This window comes from Nestor notabilis, unplaced genomic scaffold, assembly GCF_000696875.1.
Source record: "Nestor notabilis isolate BGI_N333 unplaced genomic scaffold, ASM69687v1 scaffold13318, whole genome shotgun sequence".
Lineage (NCBI taxonomy): Eukaryota > Metazoa > Chordata > Aves > Psittaciformes > Psittacidae > Nestor > Nestor notabilis.
Genome location: NW_009938800.1, coordinates 15,030 through 38,596, shown reverse-complemented (window position 1 = coordinate 38,596; position 23,567 = coordinate 15,030). Strand labels below are relative to the sequence as shown.

Genomic DNA, 23,567 nt, shown 5'->3' with positions numbered 1-23,567 from the left:
TATCCCTGCTGGTGAACTGCTCCCTGGAACCCAGGACTCCCTGGTGAGTCAGATCAAAGCTTAGTTGCTCTTTCTCAGCCTATGCAGTATGTAATCTCCCCAGTTGCCAGCATGCAAAAATGCAAGCCCTGGATGTCCATGGCCCTACTCCAGTGGCAGGTACTCAGATTTCTTACCCTACTGACTGGCTACTCACTAGCTTACCTTAGCAAGTGGAAGCTTGCTCATGTTCGTTCGCACATGCCCTCTCAGAATAGAGAGCATACACACAGAGAATATAGTTAGAAGTGGGACTAATGAGAAGATGAGAATAGATTGTGGTAATCAGGTGCAGGTCTCAGTCAGACAACATACAACATAGCAGCCTCTTTAACATGCAATTGCCCCCCTTCAGCCACTTTCCCCTCTGTCTCCCTGTACCTGATGCATCTTGAGCCCTCTTTTTCCCCAGCTTTGTCCTTTCCACTAAACATCCCTTAAGTCTCATCAATTCCCATAAACACCTTAAACCATCTCATACGAGATTTTAAAACTCCAGAACTGTTTTTCCCTGCATCCTGTATTCTTCTGTAGGCAGTGACCCCCTTCAGTCTGCAGTGCACATGATCAGGGAGTTTCTCTTCTTAGCCCATCTCAGTAAAGTTTCATCCCAGGGCAACAACAGGCTGATTATCCTTTGATAGCCCCAAGATTAGCCAGTTGCTTGACTCCTTCCTTGTCATTTTTCATCTGGTCCTCACTGGGCCTTTGTGTTTAGGACGATCAGCCTGTAACCTTAGAACCTAACATCACAGGTGAGTGCTTTCTCCTGCAGCGCTGCTCAAGACCAAAGACTACCACAGGTGCACATGGATAAAGACTTGCTGGAGTAGAGTGGGAACAGACTTATTCAGCTGAGGAAGACCATGCCATGCAGATCACTGCCAGTATGCTCTGCCTATTATGTGTCTGTTCCAACAAAAGGTGAACAACTCAACCAGGTACTGAATTTTTATCACATATGGAATAGAAACTGTTTTTGGCTTTTAAGTTATAACTGCATAGCTGTTATATGTTTTAATTACATGTGGTTTGTGTGGGCATCAGATGGTTGAGAGGTCTTTCATCTGTAAGGACTTGTACCTTCCTGTGCATTCCATGGCAGGGCTGCACATGCAACTGGGTGCATGCATTGTACATGCAGAAAAAGGGAAGTCCACAGTCACCAACTTCCAAAATGGCATGGAAGCCAACACTGAGGCGTTTGTAACCAGGTAGCTCAATCAAGTATTTATACTCTGGTTGGTTTCCTGACACAAAAGTATGTATTATATTTTCTGGTCCAGGCAGAGATGGCATTTAAGCAGCACTATTCGTCTAAGTCAGAGAGATGTTAATATTGCTGGTTTGGTATAGTCACAGCTGTACAATGGAGCAGTGCCTATGTTTGTACCAGCATACTGGCTTCTGTGCTATTTTTATAGCTATTCTTTTTCTCCTCCAACAGATTTCATTAGTATTTGTCCTGAATGACATTGAGTTTTATTCCATCTGAAAATACCTATTTAGCGTTTTTTGGTTATTCGTATTGCAAGTGCTGACATTAGAAACCTAAATGGTAAGTATACTGAAATAAATTTGCACTGGAGTTCTACAAGCCTTTCTGCTTCTTCGTCAGTATGATTCAAGGGACGTGGCCTACACCCGTACTCAATCAAACAGGGCTATGTTGGCCAGTATAATCTAATTGTTTGACATTTTTATAGCAATTCATTGAGACTGAAGAGAGATGACTACATTAATATCTTGATGCAACTACATAATAGCTGAGCTAAAACTGATGTGCCAAATTACTGAAAGGCTCTTAAATTCTCTTAGAGATTTTAACTCTTTGTGACAAAGAAAGGGAAAGATTTTTTCTTCAATATAAATTTAATAACAAGAAAGAATAGTACAATTTATAATACAAAGTATTATAATAAAGAACATTATCATAAATTTTCTAAGAATCTTCTCTTCACTAACCATTTACAAATTATATTCCTCAATAATTGAGATGAGAAATATTGTTAATGTTCATGACTCTGTTTTCTTGGATAATCATTTTCACTGAGGTCAAACTTAAACAGAAAAGGTTTTAGCCAATGAATATGTATTTTTTTCCTCTATCTAGACTGTGAATAAGTTTTTCTGCCCTGCATACATCTGTGGTATGGCTATGTCATCCTCAATGCAAGTGGTTGGAATAGTGGTAGAGGAATATCACGGGCACTCAAAGCATATGTTGGACATACTTGAGCTTAGACAAGTTGCCTCATCTCGCTGCAGGATCCCATTAAAACCCTCTCTCCTTTGTAAGTGTATTTGTTGTGAGAATAGGTCTCCTCTGAGTGGGGTCACAGATCTGCAGGTAAAAGCAAGCTGAAGGAGAACATCAGAATTTATTTGTTTTGGGGTTTTGGTCTGAGCCTGAAGAAGTGGTGACTGGAAGAGAAAGCAGGAAACAAAGATAAGCAGGAATTAACATTGCAGCTAAAGCCAAAAATGCAGAGAAATGTGTTAATCAAACTTGATTTGATTGCTAAGCTGCCTTTTTGCTTTCAGAGTCCTTGACAATAGAAACTCAGAAGGAACAAAATCTGTGTATTAAGATATTTGTATCTTCAAAAAGCAGCAGTGAATCCCTGGAGAAATGGCATTGTCTGTTGCTGGAGTAAGAATGAAAAGGTTTTGAAGTGCACCAAGACATCGTTCAGTGGCTAAGCCCTCACCTTCTTCCCTGCCAGCGGGTAGGTGAGGTGAGTTGGTCTTATGGCACTTAAAATGTACTCTTCCTCTAGATTTGAGTACAGTTTCCCTGGATGATGTGTCTTAAACCTCAGCATTTTATCTCTTACTGAAATAACTGATTTTGAAAGCTTTTTTTATCCCTTTCCCATGCCAGAGCTCAGCCCTGAACTTGGGTTTGTGGCCCAGGAATATACAGCCCCAAGAACAGATTTGATTTGATTTGATTTTTCCCTCCAGGAGAAGATGCTGGTACAAGTATAAATGCAGAGCACCTGTGGTGGACCACTGCAGAAAACATTGTAGCTGGAGATAGTGATTTCAGGCAGAATCTAGGCAGAGTTTAACCACAGGCTTTGGCTGTAGAGACCCGTATGTTGTCATGAGTGACCTGCTATATAAGCTAAGCACGTACTGCAACATTTCGTATGAACTGCCCATAACAACAATACCTGTATATGTTGTTTGTAGGAGCTCTCACTGGTGTCCCCAGCATCAGAAGGTCCTCAGGTTGCTATTAAATCTTCCATAATTTCCGTTTTCTGGAAATGGAAAATAATATATAAAAATAACCATATTGAAAATGGTTATTTTCAATAAACCATTTAGCTTGCCTAGAGTGTCAGTGCCTTTCTTACTATTACCCCAGAGGAACCAGCATCACCTCATAACACAACAGTAGCTCTTATGGCAACCACAATTTATGTCTTTTTTAAAAAAACCCTATTTATTTCCATTGTAAACAAGGAAATGGATGGATTATTGCTGATGCTTTTAAGCAAAAAAGTCATTAACCCCCAATGTCATGGAGGATTTATAGAAAGGTCAGTTATTTTATCTAGGTTACATCATTAAAATGTAATAAATGGTTGCAAAGCAGAAGAACGGAGTAGTGTTACACTGGTAATTTTGCAAACTGTAGATAATGCTATAAAACATAGAGAAGGGGTGTGATTTCTAGGCATGCTCTTGGTGGCAAAACAAACATTCAAGGACACAAGAGGCTGTTTATTATTAGTTCACAACCAAGTGTGAGCAGATTGACTTTGGCAGCATTCACACCTCGGAGTCATGAAATCTTAAGGCCTTTAACACCTTCCACTGCATAACTTACTTTTTGTGTAGGGTGAGATGCTCATGCTGTGCTTCTACCACATAAAGCAAGAGGTGTCTTTTCAGTCACTGCGTGCAACTCAAAAAAAAAAAAAGAAAACAGAAAAAAACCAAGGCAGAACCTGCCCCTTTTTTTCTTTAATTCTAAGTTTGTTGTTGTGTTACTTTCAAAGACTTAACAATCAACTTCTGGGACCTCTGTAATACTTTGTGTTGGGGCTAATACCGTTTGGTTGGACCGTACCAATGCATCAAGGTGTTCACACGTTTCAAAGAGTATTCTCTGACTGACAGGCAGGAAAAAAGGTATCCTCCTCCTGAAAAGCATTATTGAAGGTATTTTAACATGAGAACTCCCACTGATTGTATTATTCCTTATTTGTTTCAAAGACAGAGAGATGGCATCTCCCTAGAGACAGGGAATGTTAATGCTGGAGAATTGGTAAACATTCACAAATAAACATTTGTTGTATACGTCCAGCAGGTTAAGGGGAAAACGGCTTTGCCCAAAGTTATGGGAGCACCTGTTAATAAACCAAACAAAATCTGGCCTTTATCAGAAAATACTTTCAGGCCCTTGTGAAGGCCTGAAAAAGAACAGTATTATGGACAGTGAGAAATGCTGCTGACACCCTGTGTTTTATGAGAACGATTGATTAATGTTCATTCAATGTAGGCTTTGCTTGGTGGAAAGAAAACATTTGTGATGCCTCTGTGGTCCTATTAAGACTAATTAATTCCCTCTCCAAATGAAATAAAGACTAATTAGGCTCTAATACTAATTTTCTATTTGTCCAAAACCACTAATTTTCATATCACCCTGTTGCAGCCTACATTTTTATGTCTTTGCATGCTGCATGTCAGAGTGTTTGTCTGACAGGGTGGCAAAATGATATAAGACAACCATAAATATAATCTATTAAAGTGTGCTGAACAGGCTCGTGTGGAAGGAGTACAATTCAAATCTTAACAGTTGTAGTTAGGCTGTGAGCTACATGTGGAATTAGACTTGAACTGTTTCTGCATGAACTCTCAAGATAGAGCTTCACCCTAGGAACACAGGTTCAGCTGATGAAGCTTATGTGTCACTTGTGTCCTGGTTAGGTGAACTGATTAACAGCAGAACAGTTGAGTGCAAACAGTAAGAAAGTGGTTAAAGTTCCCTTTAATTTTGAAAAGTAACGACTTGACAAAGACTCTCTGTGAAAAGAATGCAGCCAGTGCTTTACCACCATCCAGGGAACAACAGTAACCTGAAGACTCTAATAATGGATAGAAAAATGTGGGGTTTCTTTTTTCCATCTTTTCTTATCATCTTCCAGCTTCAATAAACAAAATGTACAGAAAATGCTGCAGTTTCTAAACAAATGTTAAAGAAATCTTCTTCTAAGATTCAGTCCCTGAAAGTTACCGCAAAACTGTTTCCCCTGAAAAAAATTGTACATGGCAATTGGGTTTGCACAAACAAGCAGCAGGTCAGTCAGAACCTCTGACTGCGAAGGTGTTCCGCTGGCTGCGGCAGGGGTGCTGCAGATGGATGGGCAGTGTGGGCTCCCATGTCGGGCTTCAGGAAAATATCTTGCGTTCTCTTTCTAGCACTTGCTTGAGACTAGGCAAAAGGAAGCAGGGTTTAATGTCCTGACTTCTCAGTGTACTCCTATACATTCTTTCAGTCTAAGGATTCCTGTGTTGTTCCTATTGTGCTGTAGTTCTCCCTTACAAAAAAGCCAAGGTTGTTTGTCTGCTCTCTGGCTGAAATGTGAGCACTGCCCTAAAGCTTCTCTATGAATACCCTTCCTTCTAATGTTTTGAGTGCAGTAATTCAAAGCCTGATGTCAGACGACCCACCCTGCCGTGCACAATGGCAGTGCGACCTACAGCTAACCTCACGCTGCCTGTTAGTGTATTAACTGGGTGTGCTTCCATTCTTGTTAGTTGGAGGCACTGTCTTTGGCTATCTTTACAAACTAATGTCCCCAATTTATAGGTGCAAACCAGGTTTTCCTAAGTGAAAATATTCTAAAAGGCTCACCAGTACCACTTCGCCAAGGGTGCCTTGCATTGAGGACGAGATAGCCAATTGTCAGGTGGCGATTCTCATTTTAACTTGCTATTTTCTAAGGTTTTCCTTGCATTTTGCATTTATTTTTCTTTGCCATTGCTTAAGTTTTGATGCTTTATTTTGTGCTACGAATCTATACGTATCCTCACCTTCTCAGGAGATAAAATAATTCTGTTGCTTTTAATTAAATACCAACACTTCGGCCAATTCTTCATGATTTAATACATCCAATACCATTAACATGTGATTAACCTAGGTCAACATATCCTTGAAAGAGAAAATCTAAGTCTTAAATTGAGTAATTTTTGCTTTCAGATTCTACCTCACTGTTTTAACACACTAATGAGCACAGAAATGTGTATACAAATAATAATTTAATACCTTACCCTTCCTGTCTAACAATATTTACAAAATATTTAGAAAAGGATATATATATATTCACTTTTCTGCTCTAGATCCCACAGGATTAATAGTAAAGAGTATGAATCACAAAAGGACATGGCTGTCAAAATGAGGTTGATAGTTTGGGTTTAAGATTGAGCACTGCAAAGGTTCAAACCCACTGAGGCCAAAACTGTACTGTGAAAGACCATCACCTCATGAAATCCTGTGAGATGAATACAAAGACCATAAATGTCTGGCAGTGAATTCTCACATGTGCAGCTCATGATGTTATTTGTAAACTTCTCTCTTTGGATCTTGTATTCTAGAAAAAAATCAGGGCAACTGATTTTGCTCATTCACTCCAGTGAGTAATTAATTCCAGTAGCTCAGCTTCATGGCAGTCCTGTGTTTCACCCTTTGCATGGTCAACCATCATTTTTGCATGGTCAACTTCTTCATCAAAGGACACGTTGTGGAAAAGGTCCAAAGAGTTGTCTCACGCTTTTTTAAGATGCAAAACAAAAAGCGCAATTGGGTCCTTTGGGCTCAAGGCTGTGCTGTAGTATCACAGAATCAACCAGCTTGGAAAAGACCTTAAAGATCATCCAGTCCAACGGGTCCCCAGCACTGCCAAGTCCACCACTAACCCATGGCACTGAGGGCCCCATCTATATGGTTTGGGAACACTTCCAGGGATGGTTCCTCCAGCACTGCCCTGGGCAGCCTGTTCCAATGCCTGAGCACCCTCTGGGAAGGAATTGTTCCTCAGCTCCAGCTAAAACTCCAGTGTTGCAGCTTGAGGCAGTTTCCTCTTGTCCTAAATGAGAACAATCCTATAAGAACAATGGGTGGTTGAGTAAAGGGGAAGAAAAACAGGACCAAAGAAATTGACCACTTGGAGTGTTAAGGGAAAGCTTTACAGAAATCACATTTTATAGATGCACTTCCAAAGGGTCTTTTAAAAAAACGTTCTTATTGAATAATTGATGATGAAATGGATTATTTGATAAAAGAAATATTCAGCAGTTGCCTAAACAGGTATCCAGACTTACCTATTATAACCTGTTTGTCTTGGATGTCAGGTACACTACTCCCTGAAGCAGGCTATCCTCCCTCCCCCTATCAAGCTCCACACTGCCTTCAGAAGTGGGGGTTGCAGACATGGGCCCCCCAGCCCAAACAAATCCCCATGAGAAGGCTGATGACAGGGAGGAGGGGTGAAGAGCTCTTGCTTTCTCCCACATGTTACTGTCATTGCTGCCTAAGCAGTTAGATTGCCTTCAGAGAGCTAAAACAAAAGGCACTGGAATGCGAGGGCTGTGCAGACACATGAGTTATCCTGGAGGTCCACTGGTGTGAATGCTGCAAGAAGACATGAGAGGACACAATTGGTGGCCAAGCAGTCCCCACTGCCCGTGCGTGTCCCTCCACCCCTGTCTGGGAGCTGCACATTTTGCCTCCTCTTGAGCACAAGAATCACGAAGAAGTCGGCCTTTGCAAGATACCAGCATTTCGGGACATGCTTTGTACTGTCTGTCTGTGTTACCTTTCCCTCATCTACCGACACCCTCATTTGCTGCAGGAATGGTTCTTGACTTCCAGCTCAGCCAGGAACTGCCCTGGCACTAGCTGTGACCACAGATCTCTCAGGTAGCCTGTCATTTATTTGCAGGGCACTATAGTTTTTCAAACTGTAACTTAGCAAAATAAGAAGAGAGGGAAAAATCTGGTAGAAAAAAAATGTCTTTATTCTGTGTGAAGAAACCATATTTTTTTGAAGTAAAACTGAACACTGGATGACTCATTCCATATCACATTTCTATTGCTAAGGCCTGTACTGTATGCAAGTAGCGTAGCTTCTATGACACTGTGGAGCAACATTTATATTTGTTTCAATATCATGCTGTATTAATGCCTTATCTAGAAATAATGGATTTTCATACTAAAGCATTTAAAAATAGCCTGCCATTGCCTTTTCTTCTAAAATGCATTCAATAAGGTATAGATCGTACACAGGACTCAAAATCTGATATGTCAGGTCTTAGCAACATTCCATATGCTGTTCACCAAAGGCTATTTAAAACAGAAGTCCGTCTTTATTACACTCATGGCCTAGTTTGGCTTTGCATGTACATGATATTCGGCTAAAGTTAAGTATATTGCTGCATGTCATTGTGTGAATTAAACATACAAGATGGAATACAGCTATGGAAAGCTGGCAAATTCTGTTCTTTTTCACTATTTACAGAAAATGTGTTCTTGCACTCCTTGCTTCTGATATCAAAGGTATAATAAAAAGTTAAGTATTTATGCCAGGATCAGTAGGTCAGTTAAAAGTAGGGAGGATATGACTTAGGCAGAAACAGGGATGTAAGGACTGCAGGGACAGAGGCACAACTGCTCCTCAAAGGAACACAGCAGTGTGGCGCTACTGGCTGCTGCAGCTTGCCTACTGGGCTAGGATGTTGCTTGTGCTTTCTGGAGAGGCACGTCCTAGTTCAGGAGAGAGAAAAGTCAAAATGTGCAAATGGAAATACAGACATCAGCATGCTCCAGCGTAACATGTACATAATGTTTATATTCTCTAACCACTGATTTCTGACAATTCGAAGTGCTAAGAAAGAGAAATAATAGTTGTCACCTGGAGCTACATGATCTCAAGAATGCGACAGATCTTCTCTCTTCACAGTGCAGGCACATATGGGGAAAACTTCTGTCCCACAAAGCTCAGCTTCAGAACTCTCAGCTGTGTTCCTGCACAGTTACACTTCCCTAGACCCTGCTAACTTCTGTTCTAAAGTTCTGTTAATAGAATAGGTCAGTTGGAAGGCACCTAAAACAATTATCTAGTCCAAATAAATTTACTTCAAAAGTTGCCACAAGCATAGAATATTTTCTTGACAAAGAAGGAATGCAGAGAGAGGGTATGAACAGCTCTTGATAGGGTTTGTTTTATTAAAACAGTGCTGGGGAGTCTGGATGGCTTGTCCAAGCTTCTGGAGAGTTCAGTGGCCCATTAAGGTTTTCACCAAGAACAGACACAAGTGCAGAGCCTCCGGCTTTTTCAGGTTTGGTTTGTCTCTTTATTTTTTTTAGTAAAAATTCCCAAACCAACCAGAAAAGCACTTAGACCTGCTCCTCTCAGAACCTCCATTGCTTGCAAGTAGGCTGTGGATTGGGAAGAAGAACACAGTGGAGGAAGGGACTCACCTTATGGCTGAGTATTTGACTGCAACTGCAGAGCCAAGAAACTCTTACATCACTCAGGAGCCTGGAATCTCAAAAGCTGGTATCCACAGGAGCTTAATGTCCCTACTGACAACATTATTTGTATTAAGTGACAGTAACAAGAAAATATTCTTTGGCACTTTGTTAATGATCATATCTCCCACCCTACATGGGACAGATTTTGTTTTATGAAGCTGCCAACTAAGCAGAAGATCAGCAATTGCTGTGTTCATCTCCATTTTTCCTCTTAGAAATGGTGCTACGTACTGCCATGGTGGACGTCTCACTGCCTCTTTTGTCTTGGGTTAGCATTGCTCTCCCTGAAGTCGGGTTCATGTTGGACTCTGCAGTTTCTATGGCACTGCAGCTGAACATTTGAATCAGACACTTCCTGAACTAGAAAGTTGAAAAAAAGATCAATCAAAACACTTGGAATTTTACAATATCTCTATAAAGCAGTCTGTGTCTTAGCTAAAACTCCTGGAAATTCTCTTCTGAGTCAGTTGGGAGAATAAAGAAACAGCCCCATACAATGTATCTGCCTGCACCACCATGAAGAACTCTAAAAAGACCAAGACTACTGGAAAATCTTATTCCAAAAACTGTCTCCTCTTCTGTTTGTTACTAACCACATCTAATGGACAGAACTGGTCGTTTCTCCAGGCTTAAGAGTTGCTTTCATGTGATAATACCCATCTATTCAAAGACAGTTTGTTTCCATGCTGTTCATACCTATGAGCAAGGGAAAACCAGCAAGAGATCTGCCACACACTGGGAGATCAGGGTGCTGCCCATAGCATGCGAGATAAGCAGTAGCTTTCTCTGCAGCACTGAGAGAAGAAACGTATTCATCACTTCTTGTTCAACAGTCACTTTACTGGTTTTCTTTTTCTTCACTTACATGCTTATATTCTGCTTGGTGCCACCGCTCTTAGGAGGTACATAGTGTAAGTCTGTTCAAGTTTATTATCATGCCTGTTACATTCATTATTTTTTCTTAGTTCTAAATGCTGGATATTGCAATGCTAGCACATCATAAAAGCTAACATAGTTACCTAGTAGATAAGTACAAATAATTCGTTATAAAGCAAGACAAAATAATAAAATATGAGTGTTAAAAACAATTTGAGAGCATACAGTACCTGTTTGTTCATAAAGACATAAATAACTGGATTATAAACAGAAGCTGTTTTGGAAAAGAAAGCTGGAATTGCTGCCAGACAAGGATCCAGCTCAATGGAGGGGTATGCAGTGACTAGGATAGAAAAGGCGGCGTATGGCATCCAGCAGATTAGAAAGGCAATGATCATAACCACAACCATTCTAGTCACTTGTCTTTCAGGTTTCCTGGTAGTTCCCAGCCTGCCTTGTGTATCTGACACCTTTAAAGAAAAGAATAGAAGATTCTAGAAAACAACAAGGCCTCCAATCAGTGCATCTAGTGAGCAGGTTAACAATCTGTCATGCTAGAAGGAAAGACCTGCTCTTCTTGAGTATGACAGCACATAAGGATGCTGTTACTGGACCACAGGGTGTCAAGTGTTACTGCTGAGGGACATGAATTACTGTACATTGTCATTGCCCTTGCTGAAGTGTCTTTACATTTTTATTGTCAAAGTGAGAGCAAAAAGCAATTACTAGGGCAACCTCTGTGTAGCAATCTAATTGCAGTCGGGCACAACTGCAGCCTGCGGAGACACTCCCAAGACTACAGCCAAGTCACAAGCAGCGAAGTGGTGGCACAGGTTTGCTGTCCAGCCTCACGAAAGTTGATCTAGCTCAGATAACTTTATGGGTGCTGCATCAGCCCACCCCAAGGCAGTGCAGAAATACCTTTAAATTCCATCTGTGAGAAAAGTAATCCTAATGATTTTTAAGTCAGATCAGAGACAAGATATGGCCTCTATTCAGAAACAATGATCCTGACAGAATGAGCAACTGGTATCACCTGATACCAGTTTAGTTACCTCTAAAAATATGAAACAATTAGGGCTACATTTTTGAGTGATACAGCTTGCCATACATCGCTCGCTTCAATGGAGCTACATTGGCTACAGAATCTCCTGGCTGTTATGTCCTTGTCTCACATCAGCCTGGCCTTTTTCTCTATTACGGCTTTTTGTGGATGGCAGTAGATTCCTTCCTTTCTAAATCTGAGAACATGAAACTGATAAGGAGCCATCTTGCAAACAAAGGAATAGTGCCATAATAATTTATCTCCATTGTAGTCTGTTAATTAGATCTTTTCCTAAGGTTTCTTTTTTTCATTAGTTTTGCAGTTGTAGTGAAAGATACTATTGGCATTGCAAAGCTGGGCTCACAGGGACTGAGGGACTAGCAGACTTCTCTAAGACAAACCAATGCCACACAGGACCAAGTCTGCACTGTGGCAACCATGGGAAATGGCAGTCAAAATCTGGGAAGTGGTTTGGCTGGAAACATAAAGACACCAATTCTTGTGCTGGGGTCTCTCTTTTCACTGGAGTTGGATTTGTAAATTTAGCTTAGTTGTGAGATATAACCTTATGGCAATTTATTATAAATTTGAAGAATATATTCCAGGCAGTTGGCTTTTCTACACCAGAGTTTGTTTTAAGCTATTTTAAGTAACAGAGGCTGACTCACACAGTTACATCACTCTGCAAAAGCCAACAAAAGCCAAAGGCAAGGGCTGGCACAGGCTACGGCTACATCATTTATGATGTGGTGTCCTGAGGCTGCCCCAGCATCTCACAGCTGTATGGTCTGCCAGGTCTCTGAGCTGCAAAAGCAATAGGAAACACACAACTTCCTGAGAAGTGTGATTTACTGTTTTCTTTAATGTTGCTGCTATTCTTTCTGGATAACAGAAAGAGGAGTGAGAAAGTCAGCCTAGTGAGATCACACGACAGTCGCTCCAAGCCAATGTTGGGACCCACTATGTGGCACAGATCAGTCTTCCAGAAGATATCCTGACCTGACCCAAATGGCAAGATGGACCATTCACTGGCTTCTGCTGTGACTGAGGGATGACATTTTCCTTCTCTGCCTCCTTTTTATCTCATCTCACCTGCTTTTGGTTTAACTTGCAGCCTCTTAAGTAACTATGCTGGAGGAAGGAAATGGCCTTTTCTGTGCACCTGCTAAAGCATCTGCATAGCACATCAGCCACGGCTCTGGCAGAGCCATCATAGCGCTGGATGCTTGGCTGCACACCCCCTCTGTTGGATTAACATCCCTCCCTTTCATGCCCGGTCACCAGGGCCACTTTGGCCTGTGCTCTCTCCATTCCATTTCCTCTGCAGGTAGGTTTGGACAGGGAAAAATAAAGTACTGATAAAAGTTCTGGATGTTCAGAGTATCAGAATCGTAGTTTTACAAGTTATCTCAAGAGAGTCTGAGTCATCAACAATGGTTTTCTTCAAGTATTTCAATGTCTTGTAATTCATGTCCCCCACCCTCCCACTACCAGACCCTTTGCTACCTCACCATGAGCACTGTGAGCAGTAACATGCCTGTGCTACGGTTCACATTCAATCTGGGACACTTGTTGTGTTTGACATTGAAATCAACCTCCTCCAGCCACTTAACCTTTTCTCCCCCAAATGCATCCTGGGGGAAATAATGAAAAATCCATTTAGAGGAATGCTGATGTCACCTGCAGTATGCATGTTCCAATATGTATTTTCTAACAAGAAAATAAGATATTTTATGCATTTGCCATCTGTTTTGTTTCACTTAGAGAAAATGACACTGAGAATAAATACAACTGTTTTGTTATCCCAAATACTTCCATAACATCAGTAAATTGAAGAAATTTACTGAATTTATTACTAAAGCAATAAGACAAGGCAGCTAATAGCAGTAAATAGAAATAACAATATTGTATCAAATCCTGTCCCAAATAGGAATTTTCCTATTTATTGTCTTCTTTTCATTTGTTGCAGATACTCTTTTAGATCAAGTCAACATAATCATTAAATAAAACTCAAAAGCATTTCTCAAGTTTTTTAAATGTTCCTGGACGATCTAATATTTTATTTACTACACAGCAATACATTATTTATGCTACAATTTATTCTGCATGTAAGTGCTAAAGAGTATTAGCCAGCACTCTTAACATTTACAGTCATTTTAAATGAAATTTTGATTTATCCGGTTTGAGTCATACAAAACATCACCAAATTGAAGAACATTTGCAATTACACCAACACTGGGTCATTCAGTTTCTTTTGTTATGAGGCAGACATTCTTTCACTGGTATGAGATTTGGCTAACGAGATGCATAAAGTGACTGCAAACTCCACACTTTGAAAAGTCTAACCATAACACGAGTTTCTGTGCGTAAGGATAATTACATTACAAGGGACGATAGCTGAGTGCATTTGCTGCCTGGAAATCTCATCTGCTTTTGTCTGATCTTTATAGAAAATTGAACACAAAAATTCAAAATGTTTGCATACACACATGTGAAATTTTACTTACAAGTGTTTATTCTTACCTTTCTTAGCTTCTGCATCAGTTTTCCATAGGATACCAAAATCACAGATAAAGGCACTATAAAACAGGTGATGAAGAATGCGATAATATATGTACGGTCAGTATAAGCTCCTGAGTACCTGTATAAAACACAAAATACATTGTATATGTATTACTAACCTGTGTTCTTAGTAATTTCTTGAAGCACTGATTTTGCTCTTCAAGGCTGTCACTCGTATTTTTGTCAACTGTTTCATTCAAAGTGCCCCTTTACAGCTCTAGTCATACCACCATACGGAGCCCTGGGCCTCCTCCCTGGCCATGGGCTAGGACAGGATCCTGTGACCACAGTATCCTAGAACTGTGGGACAGTTGGGGAGGAAGGGACATGTAGCCCAATCTCCTGCTTGAAGTGGAGTCCCTGTGTGGTCAGACCAGGTTCCCAGGGCTTTGCCCAGTCTTTTAAAAAACCTGTCTCTTTGTCCTCTGTGAATCCTGATAAGAAGCACAAGGTGCAGGACTGTTCTTGTCAGTAGAGCTGGAAGCTCCTCCTTTAGATTTCCCTTGGACTTTTTTTTTTTTTTTTAATTCTGTTCTTGGTGAATTTTGCTCAGGTTTGTTACAATTTCCTCTACATCCGTTTTTGCAGAGATGCACAGCATCTTTAAACCTTTCCTTTAAATTCCTGCCCCTCAGATGTCCTGAGCTGCAAGTTGCATTTCTTTACCATACCCTGCAAGAGTGGCCTTACCAGTTAGGCTCACAAGTAGTTCCAATCTTACTGGTGGTGTAACTGCTCCAACCCATTGCTGGTGGAATGGTCCAAATGAAGGAAAAGGTCCACACAAAGGCAATACCCAGCGCTGCATGCTTCCCACTCAAATGCATGTTCCTCAGTGGGCGGCAGATCACAACGTACCGCTCAAAAGCCAACAGAGCAAGAGACCAGAGAGCAACAATGCCTGTAGGAAGAAAACACAGTCAGCATCAAAATTTAAGAAGATTCACTTAAAAGCAAACACCATCTCACATCCCAGAATTGGTTAGGATGAAAGGCACCTCTGGAGGTCACCTAGTTCAACACCACCACCCCCTTCAAGCACAGTCCATACTGCAGGTTGTCCAGGACCAAGTCCAATTGGGTTTTGAATATGTCCATGGATGGAGACTCCACAACCACCCTGGGTCAACCTGTCCCAGTGTTTGACCACCCACCATTATCAGGCTCCTCTTCATCACCTCTTCCATCAATCCAAGTTTATAAAAGGATGTGCTACTTATGTGCATTATTCTAATGTTTATTAAGAGCACAAGATTTTCATATTTGTCTAGTTTGTCAGTCTGCAGCACAATGACTACAAAACCAAGCAGCCAATCAGACCACTTAGACTGGCAATGACTTCTTTTTTTCATTCAGTTCTACTCTGAAAAGCTGCAAATAATGTGTAGTTTCCAAATAAACAAATTAAGATATATCTTCAAAACACTATCTTTGCAAGAAGTTATCAGTTTATCAGGCACATATCACCTGGTTGGCTACCAAAACCTTCAAATAGCCTGATCTTTATTCATGGGACACAGTTTACATGCCACAGACTGATTTAGCAGCACTGTCCCTTGCCGACATTCCCTCTCTGTATAACTTAACCAGGCTGAGAGCAACATGGAGCTCCTTTTCAGGCTGCAGATCAGGAATGCGTTTGATTCAGACAAGTGCCAAGACTCAGAAGGCTGTCTTTATTATGCAGCTTTAGAAACAGGAACAGGGATACAGGGTTGCCTCTTTTAAGTAGACAACCCATTGAAAATTAACTTTCCATTTCTTCTGCAGAGATGTATTTACACAGAGTATTAGCGTACTTCTAATACTTTCTTTGTAGTTAGTAAAATGAAGTCAAGAAAAGGAATCACAAAAAGAGGTAGGTGTGTGGAGTGACTGTTACAGCTGTATCATTGCTATAACCCTGCAGCTAGCTAGCGTAAGATGTTTCCATGATATTTTCCACAGTTTAAAAGCAGCTACTCACTCTTTTCCTCTCTCTGTTGTTTATTCATACATGCACACACCTAAATACAAACCTTGAAAACAGTTACACATAGAGAATTTTTCCCTGGCATTGTTTTACCCAACTCCCTCCTCCCCCCAAAGCTGTTAGTCTGTTAGCATGCTTTTCCTCATTATATTAAACATATTCAGTGATCAGTATACATGCAACAAGCCACTGGCATATGACAGAGATAGTAATATATGTTATTAACTCACACATGAGATCCACTACAGAATGTATTTAACTGGGGAAAGAACCAGCAAGTTAAAAGTATGCAAAGTCAGCCATTTGGGAAGCTGCAGGACAGTTACTGGAATGCATTGAAGGAAGGTGAAGGAAAAGAACATACAACTACAAACAAAAACAAGCTTACCAAAAAACGTGACAGCAAATCCTTCCAGGACACAAGCCCAATATCCCATATAAAAATAACCTTTTAGATTTGTTAAAAAGCTGATGATGCCACCAGTCAGTGAGACCAGGAAATCAGCCACAGACAAATTGACTATAACATAATTGACAGGTTGTCTCAATTGCTTGAACTTAAAAGTTACCAGGATCACAGCCAAGTTCTCAGCAAGTGACAGGGAGGTCACCACCAACATTACTGCTGCCAGAAGCCTGAAGTTCCAGGGCTGGATGGAGTCCAAGGGACGATGGAAGGGATCCCATCTGGCAGGGCCAGAGGAACTGTGCAAAAATGACTGGTTTTCAGGTGCTGTGAATGCATCCATTTTCTCTTTCTCATTAGCAGAAATAATACTGTGTAATATTGGAGTTTCTAATCTCTAAATAACATTGAGAATTAAAAGGAGAAATTTGCTGTCTCCAGCAGAAGTGTGAACAAACTCTCGATGCCTCCACTTCCCAGGAATAGTCCAGAGGACAAAGTTTTGGCCAGAGGAAAGTTTAGTGCTGTGCAGTGAATGTGGGAACAGTGATGAGCAGGAAAATCCCGTGGAAGAACTTCTGCCCCTCCCTGTCAGCAGCCTCCTGCCTCTCTCCTGCTGCAGCTGTCTTTGTAACAAAACCCAGCCACAGAAGCTGCAGGTTTCCTCCTTCTGCAACAGCCAGCAGCAGTGCTCAAATACCCCTCAGATCATCCCTACTCTGAGGGGGAAGGGGGCGGGGGGCGGAATGAAGCCTCCTTGACCTTTAGCACTGTAAAAACGAAGCTCTCCTTTCGTTAACAGCGAGGGTGGAGCGATCGTCCTCCTGCCCTGTGCTGCCGGGAGCGCAGCAAGGGGGAGGCTCCCACTTGGCTTGTGTTCTTGAAAGAGGGCAGCCCTGAAAAGATTAATGCTGGGCAACGACAGCAGCTGTAAAGCAGGCAGTGAGACTGCACTCACAGCCCTGCCCGCAGCTCAGGAGAGCTTATGGCCTCAGAAACAAAGCTCCAAATTAAGTGTTTTCTAATGTTATTCAGTGGAATTTCAGCTTCTATCAGAGACAGAACCTATATTATTCCTGATGAAGGCATAATGATTATAACTGCAGCTTTAGTGCTAAAAACTCAAATATGCACAACAATACTTTAAATATAGAGGTTTTAAATACATGAAAAGAAATAAAATGAGTACACTATGAGAACAGGCAGCAGAAAATCTCGTAGCTGTTCATATACTTCTGATAAAACTGACTGGATGTCATTTAATCACTTTTAAATAATCATTAGCAGTTAGGGTTACTTGTGTTTGTTTCCAAAGGAGAGTAGTTCAGTTATCTTTGCACCCTAATGAGGCACAATAGTGGGACAGATATTCCAGCACTACCATTCTAGATGTCTGCCAGTAATAATTCTACAAATTAAGCCTGATACCCCAAGAATATGGAGATCATTCAGCTGTGTCGTAATTCTTGGGGACTGTAATTGTTAATCTGACCCTCAGTGTATTAACCAGAGCCAGAAATACAAAAGCAATCCAGTTCCCATCTTGGAGTTCATGCCTTGAACACACACTGTATACAACACATGCATAAGCAGACAGGAGCTGGAGTGAGAGTGAAAATTAATAACACTATCTGCCCAAACATTCCCTTGAGTTCATACTTGCTTTGTCCTGTACACGAAACACTTTGTTAACACAGGTTAAAAATTTTTGGCATACAGGAATGGAATGAAAAGGGTGTGTGGATACTGGCAGAAATATGCATCAGAAAAATTTGGAATATTTTTAACTAAAAAACCCCCAAACTCCTACTTACCATAACCCAAATAACAAAGGAATTTTTAAATGGTTAGTATATCCTCAGCTAAAAAGGAAAGAGACAGTGCTTAACGAGACCAAATCTGATAAAAATACTCACAAAAAAATACTTATTAAACAGAAATATTAAAAAATTCCAACTGCCATAAATAAAACAAGGATCAACACACAGCAACATTAAAATGCCTCCAGCTAGTCCCTGTATGGCACGATTCAGCACAGTTCCACTGGCTGCATACTACAGCAGAAGATCTGACCACAACTTTAAAATCAAGTTTGAATATTATGTTGTTTGAAATCCTACATAGCTTTAAATTTCTGCAGATGTCAGAATGAAACTAGAACTCTGGATTTAGCATACAACAGAGAAGGTAGGATCTGGACTTTTCTAAGGTATAAATCTATTGACTGTACATTGACACCCCTTTTAAGCAATCGATAACTATTTTCTTTTGTTGTTTTTTTATGCTGTCGTATTGTTCAAGTTGTTTGTATGAGTTATGCTCTCGGTTACAGTTTAAATGCCTTCTCTTTTTCTTGTGCTTCCTCTTTGTTTAGAATCCTTTGAAAATACCCCTATGCTGTCTTGCTTGGCTGGTTTGCTTGTTTTTCTTCTTCAGCAGGTCAACTTTGTCACTGAAAGTGTTTCTCTGCAACATGCTCTCTTACTACAACTTAACAGCAGTTGCACTGCTTCCAGCATCAGGGGTTTGCATTTGCTCCTTCACTGGACATTTGCTGTCCCTCTTGCAATGCAGCAAATATCCTGATGAGACATGAAAACCTCTCTCTCCCTGCCCCCCCCCCCCCCCCCCCCCCCCCCCCCCTTTTCTTTTTTTCCAGTTTTGTTTAGAGACATTTTTTCTGAAATCACTATCAGATAAATGTAGAGAGACAAAGCATTGCCTTATGAGCACAGGGAGAACAGGAGCATCTTGGGTCTGTAGCCTCCATTTAAAGAGACAGCTGTTCTCCAGCCTTACATCACAAGACCTTTAGCTCCTTTTATTAAGATCTTGTTTTCCATTAGTGCCACATTCCTTTTCCTAGACTTCCATATACTGAAAAACTTGGGGCACATGCAAACCGTGGAGTCAATGTTCATCGTATCTCACACATCCGCTCTGCTTCAGTCTTCATTTTCTCGGACAGAACTGAAGCGTGACTTGCCTCTTTGGCAAAGGTGTTCCTGACTAACACTTCATATGAAGAGAGAAGTTGGTAAACAACAAAACAGCCTCAGGCTACGGTTAAACTGCTGCTGGTGAAGCGGGGAACATACAGTCAGTGAGGTGAAGAGGACGTGTAACTAACAGCACTTGTGTAATATGTCTATGGTAATTCCACCTGTAAGACAAAAATCAGGATGGCAGGAATGGTGCTAACTGAGAAAAAATCTGGTGCCTGAAACTGTATGTAACACTCAGGCAATTAGCCCTGAATTTACCAGTCCCACAAGACGCAAACAGGGAAATGAGCTATGACGTCAGTGTTATATTTCCAGTGGTGCACTGGAATTGGTTCTCTCAGCTTCTGAGCATGTGATAGACAGTCCCATGATGCTGTCATCTAATGACAGCAGTGGCCTTCACTCTGAAAGTGACTGTGAAAGATTTGTTTTGTCCCCAAGAAGGATTTGGTTTAATTACATTTAATTAAAGCAAGCAGCATGTTCTGCTGTTCAGAGGTTTTGTAGGGATCTGAAGTGAAGTGTCCCACTTTTGGTAGAACCAAACTGGCTTCTGTATCATACATGAGTTCCCATCTCGGTGACTGATCCGGCCACACCAGAAGTTAACTTCCGTTTTGGAAAAAAAATAAAATCCGATTGTATTCTGACCTTAATTTCTTCAAAGATTTGGTCTCAATCTAACTACTTAACCTTCTCATGCCTGGAGAGGTTCAAGGAAAGCACCTGCAAAACCTAATGGCAGACTTTGTTTGAGAACCCTATTAAAGGACTGCAGTGATTAATCTTATTTACCTATTCTCAATATAGGCCCACATCCTTTTAGAACCGGTTGAAACCCAAGTATAGGAAATGGGGTTTCTATTAAATTAAATTTCTAGCAATTTAAACAAATACTCTCGTCCTGCTGCTTAACTAAACCAAAACCATTCAGAACATTACAACAGAAGTGAGAGCAGAGGAGCGAGTTGTTACTCCTGTGCAGTACCATATTATAGAGATATTGTAAAGGACCTTCATATAACCCATTCAGAAGCTACTCTGGGTGGATACTTTGCCTAAAAAACAGCCTGAAGATCCAAGAGGCAATGCAAAACCCCCCCGAACCATTAATAGAGTGGGCTTTTTTAGTGGATCAGGCTGTGTCACTGAAACATCTGTTTCCAGATGGTCAGTTTGCCTGTACAGAGTACTCCACATGTTGGCATCTGTCTTTTGAAATTGATTTCCTCTAGCCATTTCTGGTTTTTTAGCTGCAGTTTTATTTTCTTGCAGTAACTGAAAGCCATCAGTTACCATGTTTGAAGTCTGTTCGCAGAATACACTGAACAATCATAGTGGAAAAATTCTGTCTTTGCCCTTTTGAGTGACTTGGAGGAATTATTTTGCCCTCTTGCTCAGTACAAGAATGGGCATGGAGGCAAAAGCTGTGTACAAAAGAGGTATTTTACACTGGGAAAGATACCAGCATAGTTACAGGACTTTCAGCAACCATTGATATATAACAGGGCTGGTAGCTAAACAAAACATATGCTATGAATAAGAAACTGAGCATCAGAAAAGGCAATACTTTGTTAGCAGGCTGGAGGTACTTAGGACACGTTAACAACATCTTGCAGTTTGAGGCCTCATCTGAGCCGGCAGGACTGTTTAATTTATGATACTTTGCAAAGTGCAGCTAACCCCGGTTCCCTGGGCACTGGGTAACAGCAGTTAAGGAGATGGCAATAATTTCATACTTTTACTGATTCTGACTTAAATTATTTTGCAGTCACTATGAAAGTTTTTCCACAGGTTTCTGAGTTTTCACCCACTTGCTTTCACACGATACTAATCCATTAACACCCCGGTAAAAGAAATCATTCTTTTAACAATAAGCAATAAGGTCAATAGTCACTGAAAGAGCTGACACTGTCACAGTAAGCAAAACATCAGCTTAATGGCTTGGTTTTCCTCAGAAATTGTATTTCCTCAGGTGATCAGTGTGAATTGTTTTCCAGTTTTTCACCTGGCAGTTCCAAGTAAAAAAATTGTTCATGGGAGAATTCTTATTTAAGAGGATTTTTCTATTATGAAATCCTCATTCAGAGGAAAGAAGACTTAATCATGCAAGAAATCTGGAGGAGAATCATGTACACGAGAATCTTTAGCCTTAATAACCATCATTAAAAAAAGTTATTAGATACATCAAGTACATTTTGTTTCTTTTGCAGTCCCTTAAGAAGGTAAATGGCATTTTCCATAAATTTAGTGTTAGATCAAGACCAAATCTTTGAAGAAATTAAAGTTAGAATACAATTTGCAGCTTTGCATTTTTTGTCATAATTACATTCACTGGAAATATGATAAGGAAATCTACATCTTGATTCTATGATTCTGTGCATGACTAGTTTTATCCCAGCCTAAAAGTCAATATTCAAATAGACTCTCACCATCATCACAGAATCCTAGAATCACTGAGTGGCTTGTGTTGGAAGGAACCTTAAAGCTCACCCAATTCCAACCCCCTGCACTGCCACGGGCAGGGACACCTTCCACTAGAGCAGGTTGCTCCAAGCCCCTGTGTCCAACCTGGCCTTGAACACTGCCAGGGATGGGGCAGCCACAGCTTCTCTGGGCACCCTGTGCCAGCGCCTCAGCACCCTCCCAGGGAAGAGCTTCTGCCTCAGAGCTCATCTCAGTCTCCCCTCTGGCAGGTTCAAGCCATTCCCCTTGCCCTGTCCCGTCCCTACAGGCCCTTGTAAAAAGTCCTTAAGTGATCACCCAGATCCTCTTAAGAGACAGTGGGTTTAGAGTGATGATATGTAAAAGCTTTTCTAGATTTTCATTTCTGTAACACTGGCTGTCACACATTTAACAACAAGTATTTCTGCGTTGCAGTCCTAAAAGGGACTGGGATGCAGTGAGGAGTCTAACCCAGCAGTCACATCAGCATATGTGGTATGTGCTGATTTAGCCCACTGGGGAGCAGTGGGGGCATCAGGTACAGGTGACATTTAGGGTTGCTGTCTGGCAGACAGGTAGAGGCATGCCAGAGATGCCTCTCAACCAGCCAGGGCCAGCCATGCCCCACGTCACCTCCCATGCACTGGTGGGGCACGAAGGCCTGTAAGTGACCACAGGGCAGCCAGACCCAAACAGCACCGGGGTGCACAGAGCAGTCCTGCGCGGTGCAGTCCCTGGGATGACCAGCCTCTGGATGGAGCAGAGGCACCGAGGCTCACACAGGAGAAAGGAACTGGGGCCAGTCTTGACTGGGAATTAGGAGACTGTGGAAGACAGAAGTGGTACCAAAATGAAAACCGCTTCCAAAAATGAATCTGACCCCATCCTTGGCATAGCAGCTGCCAGTCCTTTCCATGCCCTTGGGAAGGCTTGTGCTGGGTCTGCAGTGAACAGTTGACCTAACAGCAGCAAGAGGAAGCCTCGACACACAAAAAAGACAGAACAAAACCAAACAACCAACCCCCTCTCTATTTCTTCTGTAATCATCACAAACTCTTTCTACAACATTCAACTTTAAACTTAATTTCTGTAGCTAAGTCCAATTTTTGTCTTGTTTAGATCTCAAACAGCAGCAGGTCACAAGGTTACTTGTGCTCTCCCTCCAACTGAGAGGTGACATTTTCTCACTCTGCAGCTATGCATGCCTGGTAAAAGACAACAGACACATTCATCTCCTTTCCTTATTACTTGCTCAAGGAAAACAATAAGAGAGAGGAGGTTTTACTATTGGTTTCATGAAGATTCATGCAAGCACTGCCGTAAATTCTAAATTACACAAAGACCTCACAGACAAGCTCAGAAGTGTTTAGTTGTCTAGTTAAAACCTGAATTTGAACATGCATGCACATTAGTAGACTCTGGCTTCAGGTATCGGCCTCAGGACTGTCTCCAGTTCCTCAGGTAGTTTTCCAAAGCAATTCTCCGATGAAACAAAATTAGTAAGAGCCACTATCCAGGCAATGGCATCTCATTAGTGTGATATAAATCAAACATTGCACGACCTTGCTTTCTACTCAGTTTTATTTATACTTGTTTGGGGCCAAGTCTGATATTCTCTCATAGCTAAGTTTCATCAGATGAGATTGATGGTTTTTTGAGTGTAAGCA

General features: G+C 41.2%; 1 protein-coding gene across 1 annotated transcript; it reads right to left on the bottom strand.

The window, feature by feature from the left end:
- Positions 1-9,766: 9,766 nt before the first annotated feature.
- Positions 9,767-16,793, bottom strand: LOC104409614 (opsin-VA-like). The gene is made up of 5 exons (XM_010019531.1): positions 16,433-16,793; positions 14,763-14,973; positions 14,034-14,151; positions 10,696-10,935; positions 9,767-9,949 (listed from the first exon to the last, which is right to left on the bottom strand). Exons 1-5 carry the CDS (start codon positions 16,791-16,793, stop codon positions 9,767-9,769), a joined length of 1,113 nt encoding a protein of 370 aa, XP_010017833.1.
- Between the last annotated feature and the right edge of the window lie 6,774 nt (positions 16,794-23,567).